The 19,120-nt window shown below is 43.8% G+C and overlaps 1 protein-coding gene across 6 annotated transcripts in view; it reads right to left on the bottom strand.

Moving 5' to 3' along the window:
• Positions 1 to 19,120, bottom strand: part of PBX3 (PBX homeobox 3) — a 339,539-nt gene that overhangs the window by 104,398 nt on the left and 216,021 nt on the right. For all 6 annotated transcript variants that reach the window (XR_015296107.1, XR_015296106.1, XM_086924707.1 and 3 more), the window contains exon 3: positions 11,078 to 11,319. Coding sequence is in view for 4 of the 6 variants with exons in the window: in XM_086924707.1 (XP_086780833.1) it covers positions 11,078 to 11,319 (242 nt within the window). In the remaining 2 variants the exon portion in view is untranslated. The remainder of the gene's footprint in view (positions 1 to 11,077; positions 11,320 to 19,120) is intronic.

Genomic DNA, 19,120 nt, shown 5'->3' with positions numbered 1-19,120 from the left:
AGCCTGCCTCTCGGGCCAGGAAGAGCAAATGGGTCTTAATGTCTATTCATGTGGTAGGAACTAGCTATCTGGGAGAGGGGGGGAACAGTGGCGGAACAGGGCAGCGCTAGCACTACCGTTTTGGCTTAGAAATGCCAAGGAGGGCTTCTCCTATCCACTAACAGGAGCCCCTCACACATGTCAGATGGGAGGAGAGCTGATCTAAATGGGGGGATAGCTACAGAGCTAAAGACAGGCCTGTGCTGTGGCCGATGGATTTGACTCCTTGAAACAGTGGTTTGTGGGTAATTTTAAAGTAAGGCAAAGAGGGACTACAAGCAAATAGGATTGGGTGGTACAATTTCTCCTGTCACTGGCTAGTGTGCAGGATAAATCTGACACCTCAACAACCAGCTCCTCGGGACGTTCCTGGACCAGAGATGACTCTGCATGGAGAACTGGTTCGTCCTGAAAGAAAAGCCCTGAAATTCTGGGAAGAAAATGGCTCACTGAAGGACTTCTGAATGCTACTGACCTGGACCTGCTCTCCAAATGTCAAGTGGTAGGCCTCCTGCTTGTCTGCTTCATGGAAACAAAAAAAGAGTGACTCCTGATTCCATGAAGTTCAAGATGACCACAGAGGACTGCACTCAGCCAGTACCTGGCTAGAAAGAGACCTGGTGCCCAGAAGCCTTCCTGAGAAGGTATGGGTTGCAGGACCAACCAGAAGGAACTTTCCCATCAGTTGGAGAACTGAGAATAAAGGACAAGTATTTCACCGGGGCAACCTGCTTGGTGTAATCGACCTCTGCTCCATCACAGCCAACCTGAAATTGCACCTGGGTCCTACTCCATCGCCAACTGTGTTTTTTTAACAGCATTTTAATTTTTCTAGGCACTTTTTATTCTTAATACTAATTCATTTCTCCAGTATGTTAAGTATTTTTTTTCTTTTGGCTCTTCTCTGTTTTTCTAAATTGGTTTTATTGTGTTGTGTTCATGAGTTTAACATTGTTGTTACAGCTCGAAGTTAACACACACTTTTCTGGAGGTAATCTGTTGTCTGTATCAAGCAGAGGTTTTCTTAGAATTGTGTTTTGACCTAACCAGATTGTGTTTATTAAAATGGTAGTGACAACCCACTACCAAATTAATAATACAATCTCTTAACACACATAATTTGTACTTGTCCACGATTATCACAGGCATGACAACTTCTGCTAAAACCTTTGATTTTAGATGCAGAAGTAAGAAACTGCCACGAGGTTATCAAATTCTGTCTATCAGGCAGGTCAATTCCAGTAATCTGTCAGTTGGAGACGTTTTTGACCCTGGCTGAGAACATTAAGAATTCTGCCTAAACCTGGCCATACCTGGATGAACAATGTAATGCAGCAGAATTCTGTAGAATGGTTTTGACCCTTACTGATACTACTTATATGCATTATTTTTTATTATTATGTTTTTTATTATAAACATTGATGATTTAATGGCACAGTTGGCATTGACGGCCTAGGCTTCCTAACGGTAATTATAAATAGAACCTTGAAATGATTCTAGAAAGGTAGTCTTACTTCAAATGTTTGGATTGCATTGACAAAACTCAAATGTATTTTAATACCATATTGAAACTATATTCAGTATGGTATTGTTGTATAATTATCACTTTAATAATGTTTAGCTGCACTTACATTTTAAGCACTTTTAACATCATTCTGTTGTAATTCCTGAAATTACTACATTTACGAGTTTTTAGGTCTCCTCTACGCAGCACGCATGCGCTGCATAGGAGACCTTTACCCGTCGTTCTGCTCTTTTTCGAAGCACATACTCGTGCTTGTGGTGGCCTCCACCTTGCGGGAGTGAGCTGGGGCGCGCCACAAGCATGAGTATGTGCTTTGAAAAAGAGTGGACTGCGCGCGCACGCACACACGCAAACAGCTGCTGCTTCTTAGCGTGATCGCTTTCACTTGAATCTCCGCTCACTTCACCACCCTGAAGCTTATCACAATGCAAAATAGAACCACAATCCTTTGCAAACCGCAATCCATCACCGAACCCCATGTCCATCAAGTGTTTACTAGTCCCTCATTAAAGCACACACTTCTCCCCCCATCTTCTTGCATCTAGCCACTCTCCAGTAGACAATGTAGTTAGTAGTTCATTTACCCCGTCGCTGCCGCACCTAAAATGCAGTCTCCCCCTAAGTGGGCGTGAATTGTACAAACTTAGCATCTGCCCCAAGGTCCAGCACTTGTTGTGACAGAGAACAAGGCACCCCAACAGGTACCGGGCACAAAGGGCAGTAGAAGTATAGCTCTGCTTTGGGCGTATCGCACACCCGGCCTTCTAGACACCCTCGCTGTGTCTTTGTGCACCCCTTTGGGTTTCCGGGTGTAAATGATATGCATCGTTTCACACATTCTATGAAACTTTATGTGCACAACCCCGGGTGCCAGTACTCACGGGCGGCAAGCACTGCTCCACGTCCTGGGCCCCGCCAGAGAGATGAGCACTTTCTCTGAACTCTCTGTCATGGTTGCAGCTCATAGGTCTGAACCTGGTCCCCGCTCTGCCCACAGTGGACCGAGAAGCGCACGCCCACTCCGTCCACCCCCTTTGGGCCCTTGACCCTCCAGGGCACCTCCATTTCTCCTGGTCGTCATAAACCAAACTCCTGCCCCTCCCATCCCTGCTAACGCTGCTCATCAACCATTCATATCCCTAATGATTCCGCCCAGGCCCCCTCAGCACCTGTCTGACAAAGCCCTACCTCCTACCTTCTCTAGTGCACCACCTGCCAGCCATTCATCTACTGTCTTCTATGATTCCAGACAACCCACTGCCTGGCTTGCCACCTTTTCAAGAGAAACAATGCAATAGGTCTCGCATTTATGCAAGTTTAAGCTATTGGCATTTAAAATTACAATGCCTTATATTTATGTTTTAAAAACAAAAATAAAGGGCATAGTTATTTGCAATGTCAATAGCTCAAACTCGCCTAAATGCGAGACCTATTGCATTGCAAATGCTTGTTTTAATTAACTCGACTGAATGTATGCACTGCTGCTTTTGATCAAAACAGTGTCCAATGGTTGTGTCATTTTTATATTTATTTTGATTTTAATTTGAAATAATGTGATGAGTGTGACAACTGTTTGATTAAAACATATTGTAATGATTTTTAGTATTCAATAAATCTGACAGTGATCTAATCTAATATATGTATTTTAAATTTGACAATCCAACCTGAACCACCACTGTCTTGACAAATATTGAGAGTCAGGAGTGGCAACCGAAGTGGGAGGGGTCGCAACGGATTACACTTTCAATTGATGTTGGTGCTGCACGGCTTATGCAACACTGCCTAGCACAACTTTACATGCACACAGGAATCATTACAACTATAATCTTTTCAGTACGTTTCCTTACTTTCCCTGAGCAGGGCATTTAACTTTAAGATTACTGTGCAACATATTCTCCATTTGTTTTGCCCTCGACAGGAAGTTCCCATTTCATTGTTTTTCAAAAGGACTCCTTTTAAAATGTTGTTGTTGTTGTGTTGAGGGATGCGTGTGGATAAAAGTGCTCCAAAGCGCCAAGTATCAAGAAGATGATGTGCTTGTCCCAGCAATTACTGTGGAAATATGCTAGGCTTTAGGTGTGAACTAAGAACCTAGAACAGCATTTAAAAGCGAACGAGAAGCTTTCTTTTTTAGACAAATCTCGAAGAGTTGCTCTCTGTGAATAATGCGAGTCATTTGTGCCACCCAGAAGGTATATTCGAGAAGAAGCTCTCCCGCTATCATCACGGCAGATGCTGTACACTCATCGTCTTTGCTTCAATGGCTTTGCCATGGAGCTGTCTGATGGAGAATGGTATTTCTGCTGTACGTGGAACATGGCCAGCTGCTGAATATCATAATCGTCAAACAATAATGGAAGTGTTAATGACGTGATTAAAAATAGGGTAATTCAAATCTTCAATGTTTGGGTCTGGTGTCAGCTGGGACCTTTAGGCTTTAGTAACATACTTGTAGGGAGGGGCCTTCACCGTGCCTTTTTTGTCCAATGGTTTGTTGCTGTGTTGTTCATATTTTTCCCACACTATAGCATACAGCATGAGCAATGGGCCAGCCTACTTCAGCCATTGACTAACATCGCTGCGTATGGCAGCCTACTTCAGCCATTGGCTAACATCGCTGTGTATGGCAGCCTACTTCAGCCATTGACTAACATCGCTGCGTATGGGCAGCCTACTTCAGCCATTGGCAAACATCGCTGCGTATGGCAGCCTACTTCAGCCATTGGCTAACATCGCTGCGTATGGCAGCCTACTTCAGCCATTGACTAACATCGCTGTGTATGGCAGCCTACTTCAGCCATTGACTAACATCGCTGCGTATGGCAGCCTACTTCAGCCATTGACTAACATCGCTGTGTATGGCAGCCTACTTCAGCCATTGGCTAACATCGCTGCGTATGGCAGCCTACTTCAGCCATTGGCTAACATCCCTGTATATGGCAGCCTTCTTAAGGCATCGGCTAACATCGCTGTGTATGGCAGCCTACTTCAGCCATTGGCTAACATCGCTGTGTATGGCAGCCTACTTCAGCCATTGGCTAACATCACTGTCTATGGCAGCCTACTTCAGCCATTGGCTAACATCACTGTGTATGGCAGCCTACTTCAGCCATTGGCTAACATCACTGTCTATGGCAGCCTACTTCAGCCATTGGCTAACATCACTGTGTATGGCAGCATCCTGCTCTTCACAAGGAGCAGCCTGCACACAATGTGGTCCCCCTCAGTGCCAGAGGCTACGACGGATGGCAATGTGTGCTTTTTAGTTTATTTTTCCAGTTTCCTTTTATTGATGAGGACCTGGTAGCTCCCACAACAATGTTTAATAAATGCCACAGCAAAACAAAACAAACACTGGCAAAGTCAAAAGGCTCGGAGGCATCACCAGAGCAATTAGTATTGCCCATGCTTTCTGGTGGATGCTTTGGTGTAACGGCGAAGTTCGCCTTTTAATGTCCCTTATATAATATAATTTTATTTTACGTTCTCCAAGCTAGGAGTAAAACAGTTTCGAGGTACATTGTGCGAATATTAAAGGGTTAAAACTAAACATTTCCTTTGCGTACAAATTCGTGATATCCCTATAACATTTGCTGAATGCCCGACACCGCATCAAGTGAAACCATCTATGAACGCAAGGATTGATTAGCAAGTTGGCAAAAGCCCAACATTCACTGAATTCAGAGAGCTTTCCTTTAAACCAGTAGTTCATACATGATTAATTAGAACATCTCATTTATGTGGTGTGCACTTTAGCTCATTACTCTAAGTAAAATTCGTTAAGTATTTACATTTAGATAATTAAAATCTGGGTACATCCTTGAGAAAGATGCCTACACTTCAGGCAAAGTGATTTTGTTACCATACTGAGAGTAAATTACAGCCTCATTTACATGATCGTCTGTTCTGTTTGAACTCACTCCTGGGAATATATGTGGTTGCATGTCCAGTGAGAAAGGGTAGAATTGTTAAGTCATATAGAATTGTGAAGGAAAATAGTGACAGCCTTTCTCTTTCGTGGAACCTAAAGTATAAATAATTATTGATATATATATATATATATATATATATATTCTTTACCACTCCAAACTTTAAATAAAAACGGCGCTGACTCCGTGAATCTGAATCCAAACAATTTATTTAAATGATCAGTTGCTGCTTAGACGCGTTTTGGCGGCTTGCTCCCACCTTGTTCACTACATCTGCATTACATTTTCCTTAGGTATTTATACACATACATGATTACATGGGTTCAATTACCATACTGGTTTCATCTAGCTGTTGCTAAGGTTACACGGTTACTCCCCGTGTATGGACATAGAGAAGTTCATGACTTGCACATTTTAGTATCATGGCAGTCTTTTTACACTCTTTATCAAAAAAACGCAACTAAATGAAATTAAAACATTCCTTTGTGCCCTTATTCCAATACGTTTCAAATATGCTAAATGTTGATTCACACCCGCATATCAACACACGCTGCACCTCTGTGTTATTTAAAAATCATTTCTGCTTGTTAACACAAGTCCGGGTTGAGTACGTGTATATATATTACCTATCACTCATCAAAAAATTGGGCAATGACTATAAAATCATTGTTACTACTGCAGACAAGGGTGGCAATGTAGTTATTTGGCCCCAAGAAGCTTATATTGAGGAGGCGAGGAGACAGTTGAATGACCCAACATGCTATTCTAAAACAAATATTAAACATTTTAATGATGCAAAGGATGCATTAAAAAGTTGTAGTACAGATGCAAGAGAGATGGCATGATCTCCTCCCAGGAATTTGAATTTCTTCATGTCGAGTTCCCAGTATTGCCCAAGTTATACCTACTCCCAAAGATCCACAAGCAGGTGACACCTGTCCCTGGCCGGCCTATCATCTCGGCCATTGCGGGAGTGGCAGAACATGTCACACAATACATTGACTATTTCCTGCAGGACTTGGTTAAAAATCTACCTACTTATGTTAAGGACACTGGGGATTTCATTGCTAAAATTAAAAATATCCCATGGAGCAATGATATGTTAATGATCACTTTGGACATAGAATCGCTCTACATGAGCATAGAGCATATATCTGGGCTTAAAGCGCTCAAATTCTTTCTTGGAAAAAGGCCCATGAATTGTTATCATCATAACAAAGTACTGATGGAGTTGACTACGTGGTGTCTTAACAATAACTTCTTTCTATTTGGGAATGAGATATATATTCAGAAGCGTGGAGTTGCTATGGGGGCCTGCTTTTCTCCCAGCTATGCGTGTTTACACGTAGGCTGGTGGGAGGAGCAGGTCCTCAGGCGACAACACGCTAATATTTTTGATGAACATGTTTTGTTGTGGATTCGTTATATTGATGATGTTTTTGTTTTATGGCGTGGGGATTTGAACAGTGCAGACAATTTTGTTACAAGTTTAAATACCAATCTTGAAAATCTGAAATTCACCAAATCTATCAGTTACTGTGAGGCAGAATTTCTGGATGTTAACATATATGTGTGCACAATGGGCATCTGGCAACCAAACTACATAGAAAAAGCACAGCTGGCAATTGTATCCTTCACGCCAGCAGTGCGCATCCACGACATGTAGTGGATAACATTCCTTTTGGCGAGCTACTCAGGATCAAAAGAATATGCAGTACTGAAAAAGATCTTGAAGACTGCACTATGGAAGCCCTGGAAAGGTTCAGACAGAGGGGTTATTGTCAATCTGTCCTGAAATTGGCAGTGCAGAAAACCAAAAGTAGAACCCTTGATTCCCTGCTTGACATGACTCACAACAAAGAGTCAGCGAGTGGTCTTGATGATAATACCCAGGCACCAAGACTTATAACTTCCTACAGTAGACAAGCCAGACAAATTAGGTCCATTGTAACACGGAGATGGTCAGTTTTGAAAACAGATTTGGTGTTAAAACCACGATTGCCTAACGGTCCAACTGTGACCTTTCGGAAGGGCCCTTCCCTTAGGACACACATTTGTCATGACTTCCCTGAACTTAGGAAAAAAGAGGAGTGGATGAAATCCCGGTTTGGGTTCAAACGCTGCACCTCCTGTAGGGCGTGCAAATTTGGTAAAACTACCACCCAGTATTATACACCTTTTAGCCCAGATCCAGTTAACATCAAGGGTCAGTTCACTTGCAAGACTGAATTCGCTATATACGTCCTGACATGCACATGTGGTCTTAGATATGTCGGGAGTACACGACAGCCGGTGCATGTCAGGATCCTCCAGCACCTGCGAGCCATCGTAAACAACGATTCTTCATACCCGGTGGCCAGGCATTTTAAAACCAATCACAAAAATGATCTACAATGCTTAAACTATTTCGTCATCGCCTCAGTGAATAAGCCTCTGAGGGGTGGCGATAGAGACAGGATGCTGAGGAGACTGGAGTCTCAATTTTTCTTAGAACTAGATAGCAGATTCCCTAATGGGCTTAATACCACAGATGATTTGCATGTTTTCCTATAGACATTTTCACTTACTATTTCAGGTTAGATGAAGTGCGAGCCTCTAAGCACCTCCATGTTGATTTTTAAAAGAATTTCGTTTACTTACCATTTCCCCTTTTCCCTATCACTTATGGCTTCATGGTTGTTACCATACAAGCTTCCCCTTATTCTAATTATAATTTGGGTAGCACTTTATCTTATTTTATCTTTGGACATAGACATTGGGTACTATATGTGAATTTCTGTTTCCTTACCCATAACTGCTTTGACAAGATTCAACAGTGGTCTCTCTCCTCAATTAGTTCGTTATTTCAAATTGGCTTTTAACTACTGTCCTTATTTGCATTTTTGGCACAAACAATGTTGTTGCTGTACTACGTTTGATTACTAAAGATCCTTCCCCTTTTATTTTGCTGCATTGCATTTAACTATTTACATTATTGCGTAATTTGCACCAAAATGCATTTGTCACTTTATTTGACTATACTTATAGTCGCGTAATTTGCACTTTGCATTGGCACTTTATAAGGGTATTTAAAATCAAAACCTAATCTTATTCATCGAAATTCTACTGCTTGGGTTCATTTTTTAAGATATTGCCTGCACAATGGCAAGAATTTGCACAAATTACATTAGCATTTTACTGTAAAAATGTGTATATATATTTTTACATGATTCTTATCATTTGCTTAAACTTGGTAACCCACATTTTCTATAGATTAGCGCAAATTGCACTTTATTGCTCATTTGCACATGGGTAAGGTTTAATCCATAGTATTGCATTGGATTAATGTCAATTTCAGCAAAATACAACAGTGACGGACTATTTTAGCATTATATGCAGTCACTTTGCCTAGTTTGGAATGTCAAGTGTCCACTTTAATATATATTGGTTTTGCAATGTATCTTATAAGGATGTATGTAAAGACCATCAAAATGTGAATTTTATAACCATTTTGCACTGTTTGAAACAGACCCTGGCAGAAATTGTTTGGAAAACAGACTACGTAGTACTATAAATGTAGTATGTCCTCACCCTCTATGATCACATGGTGTAATGCAAGAGAAAGAAGAAAAAAATTTAACTTGAAAAAAACTGTGGATCACTGGGTATTTAACTGTGGTTGTTTTACTTACTGACTGTCTGTGAGCAAGGGCGGATGCCTGAAACGCGTCAGATTTTGTTAGACTCAGCTTTTAAATAAACCTTTGTGCCTTCAATTACGCTGGATTCGAGTGGTTTTCCATGGTCGTGTGAAACGGAGCTCTGGGAGGCTGCAGTTGTTGCATATATATATATATATATATATATATATATATATATATATATATATATATATATATATATACACACACACGTATATAGATATATATGTGTGTCTGTGTTATAGAGTGTGTATGTGTGTGTGAGAGAGTGTGTGTGTGTTCGCATGAGTTTTAACTCCTGCCTTCAACAAACAGTAGTAAGCCTGGATAATGCACTGCAGAATCCTTAGTGGTGCCGAGTGCAAATTCAAACACTTGATTTTTCACAACAACAAAGTTCCAAGTTGGTCATATCCAAGTGCTTCCACTTTGATTCTATGAAAAATATGTGGATTTTCGGTGGGATCTTTGAACCCATTGCAGGTTAATGTTTTCCACTATTGTTTGCACATTTTCTGTACTATGAGGAATTTCAGGATTCACAGCAAACCATGATTCTGAGAATTGTAACATGTAAATATTGCTCACAAGTTCAACTTTTGGCATACAGATTTTTAGAGGAGACCCCTTCAGTTTACACTGATTCACGTGGGTATAAAACGGAATTCGGAATTCAATTGCAATTCCGATCAGAAATATAATCTGTAGATTCTACATTAATCTCCATGTTGAGTAAGATAACACTTTCAATGAATCTTTTGACTTAAAATTACTCGTCTCAGAAAACAAGAAAGAGCTGTCAGAGTACATTATGAAAAATTCTCAAAATACATTTATGAAAAACATACAGGTGGAATGTAGAATGCTCCTGATTAAATCATCATTAACTGAGCTTTGGTGATGGAAGGGGTGGAAGCTGTAGGAGAAAATTAAGGAGATGCAGATGGGTACATGGGAGCGTGACTCAACAATAGAAACTATGTTGTAGCTTGCTCAATAGCCCCATTGAAAGGTTGTTGTTTTAAAGAATACCAGGATAACTACATTATACATGTGTTATTTACAGTTTGTTGTTAATGGCTCAATGGTAATAATTGTGCATGTGTCAAAAAGGAATGGTTCCGTAATTGCACAAAACGTATTCGGCAGATTCACAGAGCTATCAGTGCACTTAAGTGATACTCAGGTACTTAATGGCAACTTTACCAGGACATATTCAATGTTGTAATTCACAAAACATTTGCAGGCATTTTGCCACCCTGAAATACTCAATGGTGAAGAAAAACAAGTTCGCAATTACTTTGCATTTGTAAATATTCACTCCCTTTATTCGCATTCCCTGAGTACTTGCAGAAAAATGTGACAGTTTCAACATCCTTGGAGTATTTATTGAATTCTTTCTTAATTCAAAAGCAGTTGGAAGTTCGCTCCAAATATTGGAGTACCCTTACGGGAGGAATTTCTGGCATTCTTTGTGAATCAGAATCTAAGTATTATGTAATATTATCAATTTATATATTTTTTAAACTGCACTTTTTCCTTAGGACCCTCTAGTGCTAACTAGCCTGATCATTTTGGCCCTAATATGATTTGATGGAATAACGCCTGGTAGACTCTTCTGCGCGAAGTAAAGGATACTATAGTATTTTGTCGATAACCCATCACCAAAAACAATTTTTGAACCCAAAATCTCACCTGAATGGTCTGTTTTGCTGTACTGCAGTCACTTAGTGCCCAATGTGTAAAAACACTCAAATGAAGACAATGTACAAAAAGGAAAGATCTTATTCATCTTTCGATCTTGTGAGAGCATATGTCTATACTTCTACCTTTTAAGAAGCTAAAGAAAACTGAATAGTCAACTGGCCTCTGAAGCCAAATGTAATATGAACGAGATGTCTGACCTGTTCGTATTTCTCCAGCTCTGTGTGATATATTTGTCTGATCTGGGTCAGCTTGGCTCTGTAATCGGAATGTTCGATAGAATTATCAGAAGACCCTCCAGACGCTGCCGCTGCAGCAGCTGCTGCTGCTGATCCACCACCTTTTTCTGGCCCCGAAACCCCCTCTGCCAAAAGCATATTGTCCAGTCTCATTAGCTGCGGATCTGGGGGGTCCTCTTCCTGTGCTCCGCGAATACTGAGGCCTACACAAAATAAATTTAAAAAAGAACATTATTTTGAGTTAAAATCAAATATTGCTGTGGCATTAAAGTAATCTAGCATACTGAACAATAATCCAACTTTACTAGTACAAACCCACTTTTCGGCTTTAAATATATTAATATACATTTTTAAAGATTGCATGTAGAAACGTTCTACTGTGAAGCTTCTCAGCACTTGGTAAAATTCAGAAACTGAACCCTTGTACTTTTTAGACGGAAGAAAGACAAATTTTCTAGCAGTAATGTTTAGAGCACATAAAATATGTTTCAAAACGCACACTATTAGCCTCATATTGATTTTCCAAAAATAATCTTCGTCATTTTTCTGCTCCTGGAATTACAGTTACCTGGGCCCTTGCAATCCTCAGGAAATAATCAGATATTACAAGTTTTTATGGAATATCATGCAGTAATTGGTGTTTTCATGCCTGTTTCCTTGATATTTCCCTAGGGTGTTTCACACAGGTGTGTGTTGCATCTCTGTGTGAAGGACCACAATTTGCTATCCCAATGAAGCCAGTAACTCTCATTACAGACCCTATTTTCAATTCCTTGAATTTCTTGAATTCCACAAGGAGATGAAAACCTAGCTTTTCAATGAATCAATCGACCATAGGTGGGATCGGCACACATACGTGCTCAGTGCCAGGATACCCTCGCGGCTGATAGGGCACTTTACAAATATACATAACATATCTGGATTTCGCTGGGCCCTCTCATTAGCATATAGGTATAGAGAAAATCAGCTCCAGAAAGGAGCAGCTCTAGGATTCTTTGATCTTGCAGGGTTGATCAGATAGCATATCAAGGAATGGATGAGAAACACACTGTGAAGGAAAGAGGAATGGAGATACTCACATAGTAGGAAGAGAGAAGCAAAGGGTTGATGGAAGCAGAAAAGAAGGGCCTCTGAAAATACTGATAAGTATAATCAAGACCTCCAGATGGAAGAATATGTTGACTGGATAATTAAAACCATATATGTAATAAACAGGCAGGTTATGTGGGGTCTGTTCATCAATACTTTACTTTTTTTATGGTAGCTGCGATTATATTCCTACTCCCTTTCCTGATGTGGTAGTAAGTACCTATTAAGTAGTAAGCAGCTGAATCAGTCATGCTTGCTACAACAAAAACACTACAGACTCAGCTGAAAGCCTTGAAAGCATGCTATAAAGAAAATAAATTGCTACAAATTTCATAATGAGACGGCAAAAAGAAAGAAGCAAGACAGCTACCTGTGATAATGGAAAAGCTGCAAATAAAACAATGCTTTTCTTACTTGGTTCTAAACCACTAAGATAATAAATAATTCCTGCATAAATATCTTAAGTTATCTGAAAATAAGCTTGTTAACCTCTTGAACGCTCATGACGAGCTCAGCTCGTCATGAGCCACGGTGCTCGTGTGCTCATGATGAGCTCAGCTTGTCATGACCGTTGGAACGCTCGCACGCTGGGCTAATTCCCCTGCTGTGCGAACGTTCTACGCAAACGGGTGTGGTCATGACGAGCTCAGCTCGTCATGAGCACACGACCACCGTGGCTCATGACGAGCTGAGCTCATCATGAGCACCGGGGCGCTGTGTGCGCCTCTCCTCCCCCCATCACAGCGGGGGAATGAGCCCCGCATGCAAGGGGTTAAATTGTAGGAGAAATTTGGACAGAGTAGTCTTTTAAATCAGTAAGCTTTCCTTTCTATTCCATGCAGCACTCTGTGGACTTGTGAAGCCCTGGATATCAAGAGCATCATCATAGTTAACACAGATGTTGGGAAGTGATTATAAACGAAGTAACCATAATTATGACAGTAGAAGGAAGGTTTTACCTGCTATTTAGGATGTGTTGCCCGAAGCCAAGTACAAGCCCACTAGGAGGACTTTGTGCCTGAAAAATTAAATCCTTTGTACTACCAACTTCGGATAATGAAATGTATGTTGAAAAGAAAAATGTCCACAATCACTATGTTTATTTGTGACTTTAGAACTATTGCCCACCAACAAACAGACATCAACTTTAGTTACGATAAAGACTGAACCAAGGGACACAAGGCTTCATTTTTGCTTTCAGATCCAAACGCTGACATTTCCTAAGCCGGGAGACACTGGGCAAGATTCAGAAACGGTCATCAGAAATATTTTGGCAAAAGTAATCAAGCCTGGCCTGCATTAAGGCATAATACAGGTTAATAGTATGTTTAACCTTTAGAGAAATATGCACAGTTGTTTTGGGTCTTATCTAGCAGACAGCTTTTGGCTGTCTGGAGGTGAAAGCCTCTTGAGGACCACACCAAAAACCATCAATGGGCGTAGACTCCGTCCATTGCCTATTATTGGTTGACTTTCTTGTCACTCTTATTTACTTGCTTCTTATTCAATGGCTTTTTTTCACTTTCTCGTGTTTGTCAATCCCTGGAGCATAAACTCTTTACCAACCTTTTGATTGGCTGGCTTGTGGCCTTCCACTACTCCCATTCAGGGAACGTTTTTGCCTTTACCTTTCGAGAGTGCATGCATTTCCTGGCTATCTCCCTTGTGTGCTGTTTTCCCTCAACAATGCTCCCACTTAGCACCACTATGTGTAGCTCCCTTTTCCCTCTCCCCAAATGTGTCCATGGCTTTATTCACCTGTCCCTGGCTTTTATTACATTTTAAAGGCCTCCCTGCACCCAGCATCGAGTGCCTCCCTGCTCCTTCGCCCCTGCCCCCCCCTGTTGCCTCCCCTCCACCCACTTCCCCCGACCTATTCCTTCCCTAAGCACTCAATTTCATACGTGAGTTAGGCTTTTGCCTGTCTGTTTTGCATGTTATAGATTGTGGTCCAAGCCATAGCTTGTGAATTTCAGTGCTTTGTTTTCAGATTTAATTTGCAACTATAGCTACAATTTAGCTGTGTTTTAAAGTGATATTCTAAGCATACATTACAATGATATAACCAAAGCTAACCATAATTTTACTTTAATCTTAGTTTATTTAAGTGAATTTATAGGATTTTTAACCACAAGGCAATGCAACAGTTTCTTGTGTCCAACCTGCCGAGTGAGGTAATCGCCACTGTGCATGGCGAAAGAACCTGGCCTAAATCTCAACCGGCTGCAGGCAACCAAGCCTCCTGAGTAAGGCATGTGTAGCAGAGAGTTTGCCAGAAGACCAGACCTTCAACAAGGCCCTGTGCCAAACCCCATGTGTGACAGTTGGTCAAGCACAGCAGTGGGACTAGATTTAACAAATCCGGCACAGGATTTGGGAATCCCACTTTGGAAAAAAATGTATAATGTACTTTATTTCTAGATGGGTCCCTTTGAGGGCCCCACACATAAACCTGTGATCATGGTAGGCTCACCCTACCAGCAACAAACGAGAATCACAAAGTTCCCCGGTAGGGCTGGGTAGAAAGGGTATGTGTGTGTATGGTGTAGAAGGAATTAACCAAGAGGGAAGAAGGAAGGGGGAATTCCCTCTTGGGAACTAGAACCCTCACACACCCAGCAAGCTAGGTGTCATGCTTCATCATATGGGTCCTGCTCCTCGTCAGACTGGCGCTGCAATGTCTGACGGGCACCCGCGAAGGGGCTCTTTAGCGGAGATCTTTTGTTCCAGCCATATGGTGCATGCGTGTGAGAGGGCAGGTGAATGTGTAGTCGTGGAAAAGTGGTGGTGAATTAAAAAAGGTGGGTTAGTCCACAAGGAACTTTAAAGGCGTGGCTAACTCCCTTGGTTAAAATAGTGGGAGGGGAGATAGACGCCACGAGTATTTGCGGCGAAAATATCTGCAACCCTCTGTTTAGGTCGACATGTTTCTTGTTAATCTGGCAATTCCTCAGGACCTCAGTACTACACAGTGAATTAAAAACTTTTTGATACAACCTTGGATCTTAAGGTCTGTAATGGGACAGGCCAACTGGTCCTGCCTTGAATGATGCAACCCTATGCGATTCCCTAAGGTGCCTCGCAGTCTGCTCTGTGGGACCTGCACAGAAGAGTCAGGGCGTTAGCTTGCTTCCTAAAGGGTGATGAGTGCTCTCGTGTTGGGAGTCCCTCGAGGAGGTACTGGCTACCTAAAGGGTGACAAGTGCCCTTAGCCAGTGCCCTTTGGTGGGAGTCCCTCGAAGAGGCACCGAGCTACCTAAAGGGTAATGAGTGCTCTCGTGGTGAAAGTCCCTCAAGGAGGCACCTGGCTACCAAAGGGTAATGAGTGCTCTTGTGGTGGGAGTCCCTCGAGGAGGCACCTGGCTGGCTACCTAGAGGGTGACGAGTGCTCTCATGGTACAAGACCCTCGAGGAGGCACCGAGCTACCTAAAGGGTGATGAGTACTCTCATGGTGGGAGTCCCTCGAGGAGGCACCGAGCTACCTAGAGGGTGACGAGTGCTCTCATGGTACAAGACCCTCGAGGAGGCACCTGGCTACCTAGAGGGTGATGAGTGCTCTCATGGTGGGAGTCCCTTGAGGAGGCACCTGTCTACCTAAAGGAGTCCGTCGTGGAGGAACTTGGTACCTAATGGATGACGAGTGCTCTCATGGTGGGAGTCCCTCGAGGAGGCACCTGTCTACCTAATGGATGACGAGTGCTCTAGTGTGGAGAGTCCATCGAGGAGGCACCTGGGTACCTGGAGGGTGATGAGTGCTCTTGTGGTGGGAGTCTGTCGTGGAGGAACTTGGTACCTAATGGATGACGAGTGCTCTCATGGTGAGAGTCCCTCGAGGAGGCACCTGGCTACCTAGAAGGTGACGAGTGCTCTCATGATGGGAGTCCCTCAATGAAGCACCTGGCCACCTAAAGGTTGAAGAGTGCTCTCGTGGTGGGAGTCCCTCAGGAGGCACTGGCTACCTAAAGGGTGAAGAGTGCTCTCGTGTGGAGAGTCCCTCGAGGAGGCACTGGCTACCTAATGGATGACAAGTGCCCTTAGCCAGTGCCCTTGTGGTGGGAGTCCCTCGAAGAGGCACCGAGCTACCTAAAGGGTAATGAGTGCTCTCGTGGTGAAAGTCCCTCAAGGAGGCACCTGGCTACCAAAGGGTAATGAGTGCTCTTGTGGTGGGAGTCCCTCGAGGAGGCACCTGGCTGGCTACCTAGAGGGTGACGAGTGCTCTCATGGTACAAGACCCTCGAGGAGGCACCGAGCTACCTAAAGGGTGATGAGTACTCTCATGGTGGGAGTCCCTCGAGGAGGCACCGAGCTACCTAGAGGGTGACGAGTGCTCTCATGGTACAAGACCCTCGAGGAGGCACCTGGCTACCTAAAGGGTGATGAGTACTCTCATGGTGGGAATCCCTCGAGGAGGCACCGAGCTACCTAGAGGGTGACGAGTGCTCTCATGGTACAAGACCCTCGAGGAGGCACCGAGCTACCTAAAGGGTGATGAGTACTCTCATGGTGGGAGTCCCTCGAGGAGGCACCGAGCTACCTAGAGGGTGACGAGTGCTCTCATGGTACAAGACCCTCGAGGAGGCACCTGGCTACCTAGAGGGTGATGAATGCTCTCATGGTGGGAGTCCCTCGAGGAGGCACCTGCCTACCTAATGGATGACGAGTGCTCTAGTGTGGAGAGTCCCTCGAGGAGGCACCTGGGTACCTGGAGGGTGACAAGTGCTCTTGTGGTGGGAGTCCGTCGTGGAGGAACTTGGTACCTAATGGATGACGAGTGCTCTCGTGGTGAGAGTCCCTCGAGGAGGCACCTGGCTACCTAGAAGGTGACGAGTGCTCTCATGATGGAAGTCCCTCAAGGAAGCACCTGGCCACCTAAAGGTTGAAGAGTGCTCTCGTGGTGGGTGTCCCTCGGGAGGCACTGGCTACCTAAAGGGTGAAGAGTGCTCTCGTGTGGAGAGTCCCTCGAGGAGGCACTGGCTACCTAAAGGGTGAAGAGTGCTCTCGTGTGGAGAGTCCCTCGAGGAGGCACTGGCTACCTAAAGGGTGAAGAGTGCTCTCGTGTGGAGAGTCCCTCGAGGAGGCACTGGCTACCTAAAGGGTGAAGAGTGCTCTCATGGTGAGAGTCCCTCGAGGAGGCACCTGGCTACCTAGAAGGTGACGAGTGCTCTCATGATGGAAGTCCCTCAAGGAAGCACCTGGCCACCTAAAGGTTGAAGAGTGCTCTCGTGGTGGGTGTCCCTCGGGAGGCACTGGCTACCTAAAGGTTGAAGAGTGCTCTCGTGGTGGGTGTCCCTCGGGAGGCACTGGCTACCTAAAGGGTGAAGAGTGCTCTCGTGTGGAGAGTCCCTCGAGGAGGCACTGGCTACCTAAAGGGTGAAGAGTGCTCTCGTGTGGAGAGTCCCTCGAGGAGGCACTGGCTACGTAAAGGGTGAAGAGTGCTCTCGTGTGGAGAGTCCCTCGAGGAGGCACTGGCTACCTAAAGGGTGAAGAGTGCTCTCGTGTGGAGAGTCCCTCGAGGAGGCACTGGCTACCTAAAGGGTGAAGAGTGCTCTCATGGTGAGAGTCCCTCGAGGAGGCACCTGGCTACCTAGAAGGTGACGAGTGCTCTCATGATGGAAGTCCCTCAAGGAAGCACCTGGCCACCTAAAGGTTGAAGAGTGCTCTCGTGGTGGGTGTCCCTCGGGAGGCACTGGCTACCTAAAGGGTGAAGAGTGCTCTCGTGTGGAGAGTCCCTCGAGGAGGCACTGGCTATCTAAAGGATGAAGAGTGCTCTCCTGGTGGGAGTCCGTCGTAGAGGAACTGGATACCTAATGAATGACGAGTGCTCTTATGGTGGGAGTCCCTCGAGGAGGCACTGGCTGATACCCAAAGTGCTGATGAGGAAGGAGGTCTCATGGAGCAGGAGGTGAGGTTCAATCTGGCGGCTGAGGCAGTGGTGAAGATAAAGGGTCAAGGTCCCTATGTATCAACAAACTCCTCATTGAGACTCAACAGTTCGGTCCCTTCCATACATCAAGCCCCATGTCATCGAATGGTAATCTACTGTACCTAGATGTGCCCAACTGTGAGCTCACTATTGAATTGGGACAAAAAAGGGGTACATCATTCAACAATTAATAATTGACGATGAGTAGTCATTTAATTTTTTTTTTTAAATCGTGTCTATGTGCATAAGTTCTAGATAAAGAGCATGCCCGCCCACATTATGTAAAAACCATTTCGGTCTCATTTTTAGGGCAATACTCCTTCGTTTTTGCTATCTAGTTGGTGTTGTTTTCATTGTGGCCTTTAAACATATTGGCATATCACCACATGACAAAACTGCAAGTGAAAAGTTATGACAAATACATGTTAGTTGACTGTTAGTTCATGGCAGTGAGACAAGCTTCCGAGGCCGTTAGTTAATGGTAATACCTTGCATTTACAGTGCTCAGGAAAAGGACACTTACCGGGTAAAATGAAGCATAAAAAAGGCAAGCTGACTGCTACGGTTTCGAATGGTTTAAAACTTAGAAGGCAATTTTCAAAAGTACAGACGGTTTTCATTCCCAGATTGCAAGGTCTGGTGAGTCTGGGTACGCGTTTTTAGCGCCAGATGTGCATTCACAAACTAAAGTTAATATTAAGCATATTCGCTGCAGATTTTGGAAGCGCTTAGAACCACAATGGCCCTTTTCTGTGACCGTGGGGTTTAGACAAAGGGCAGAACAGACTCGGGAACCTTCTTTAAGAATGAACCGGGGTTTGCCTTTCTTCCAGCAGGTCCTAATTAGCTATCTTTCAGCGTGCTGAGCACCTGCCCCCTGATAACGGGGGGATGGGGAAGAGTCCACTAGGAGGCTGCGGGTCCGAATCGGTACAAACCTGCAGATGTGCCGCGCACGGCCACTCGCGCGGGCTTCATTCAGCCTTCACAG

Source organism: Lissotriton vulgaris, chromosome 5 (assembly GCF_964263255.1).
Source record: "Lissotriton vulgaris chromosome 5, aLisVul1.2, whole genome shotgun sequence".
NCBI lineage: Eukaryota > Metazoa > Chordata > Amphibia > Caudata > Salamandridae > Lissotriton > Lissotriton vulgaris.
Note: the sequence above shows the minus strand (reverse complement) of the source record. Positions and strands in the feature narration are given on the sequence as shown.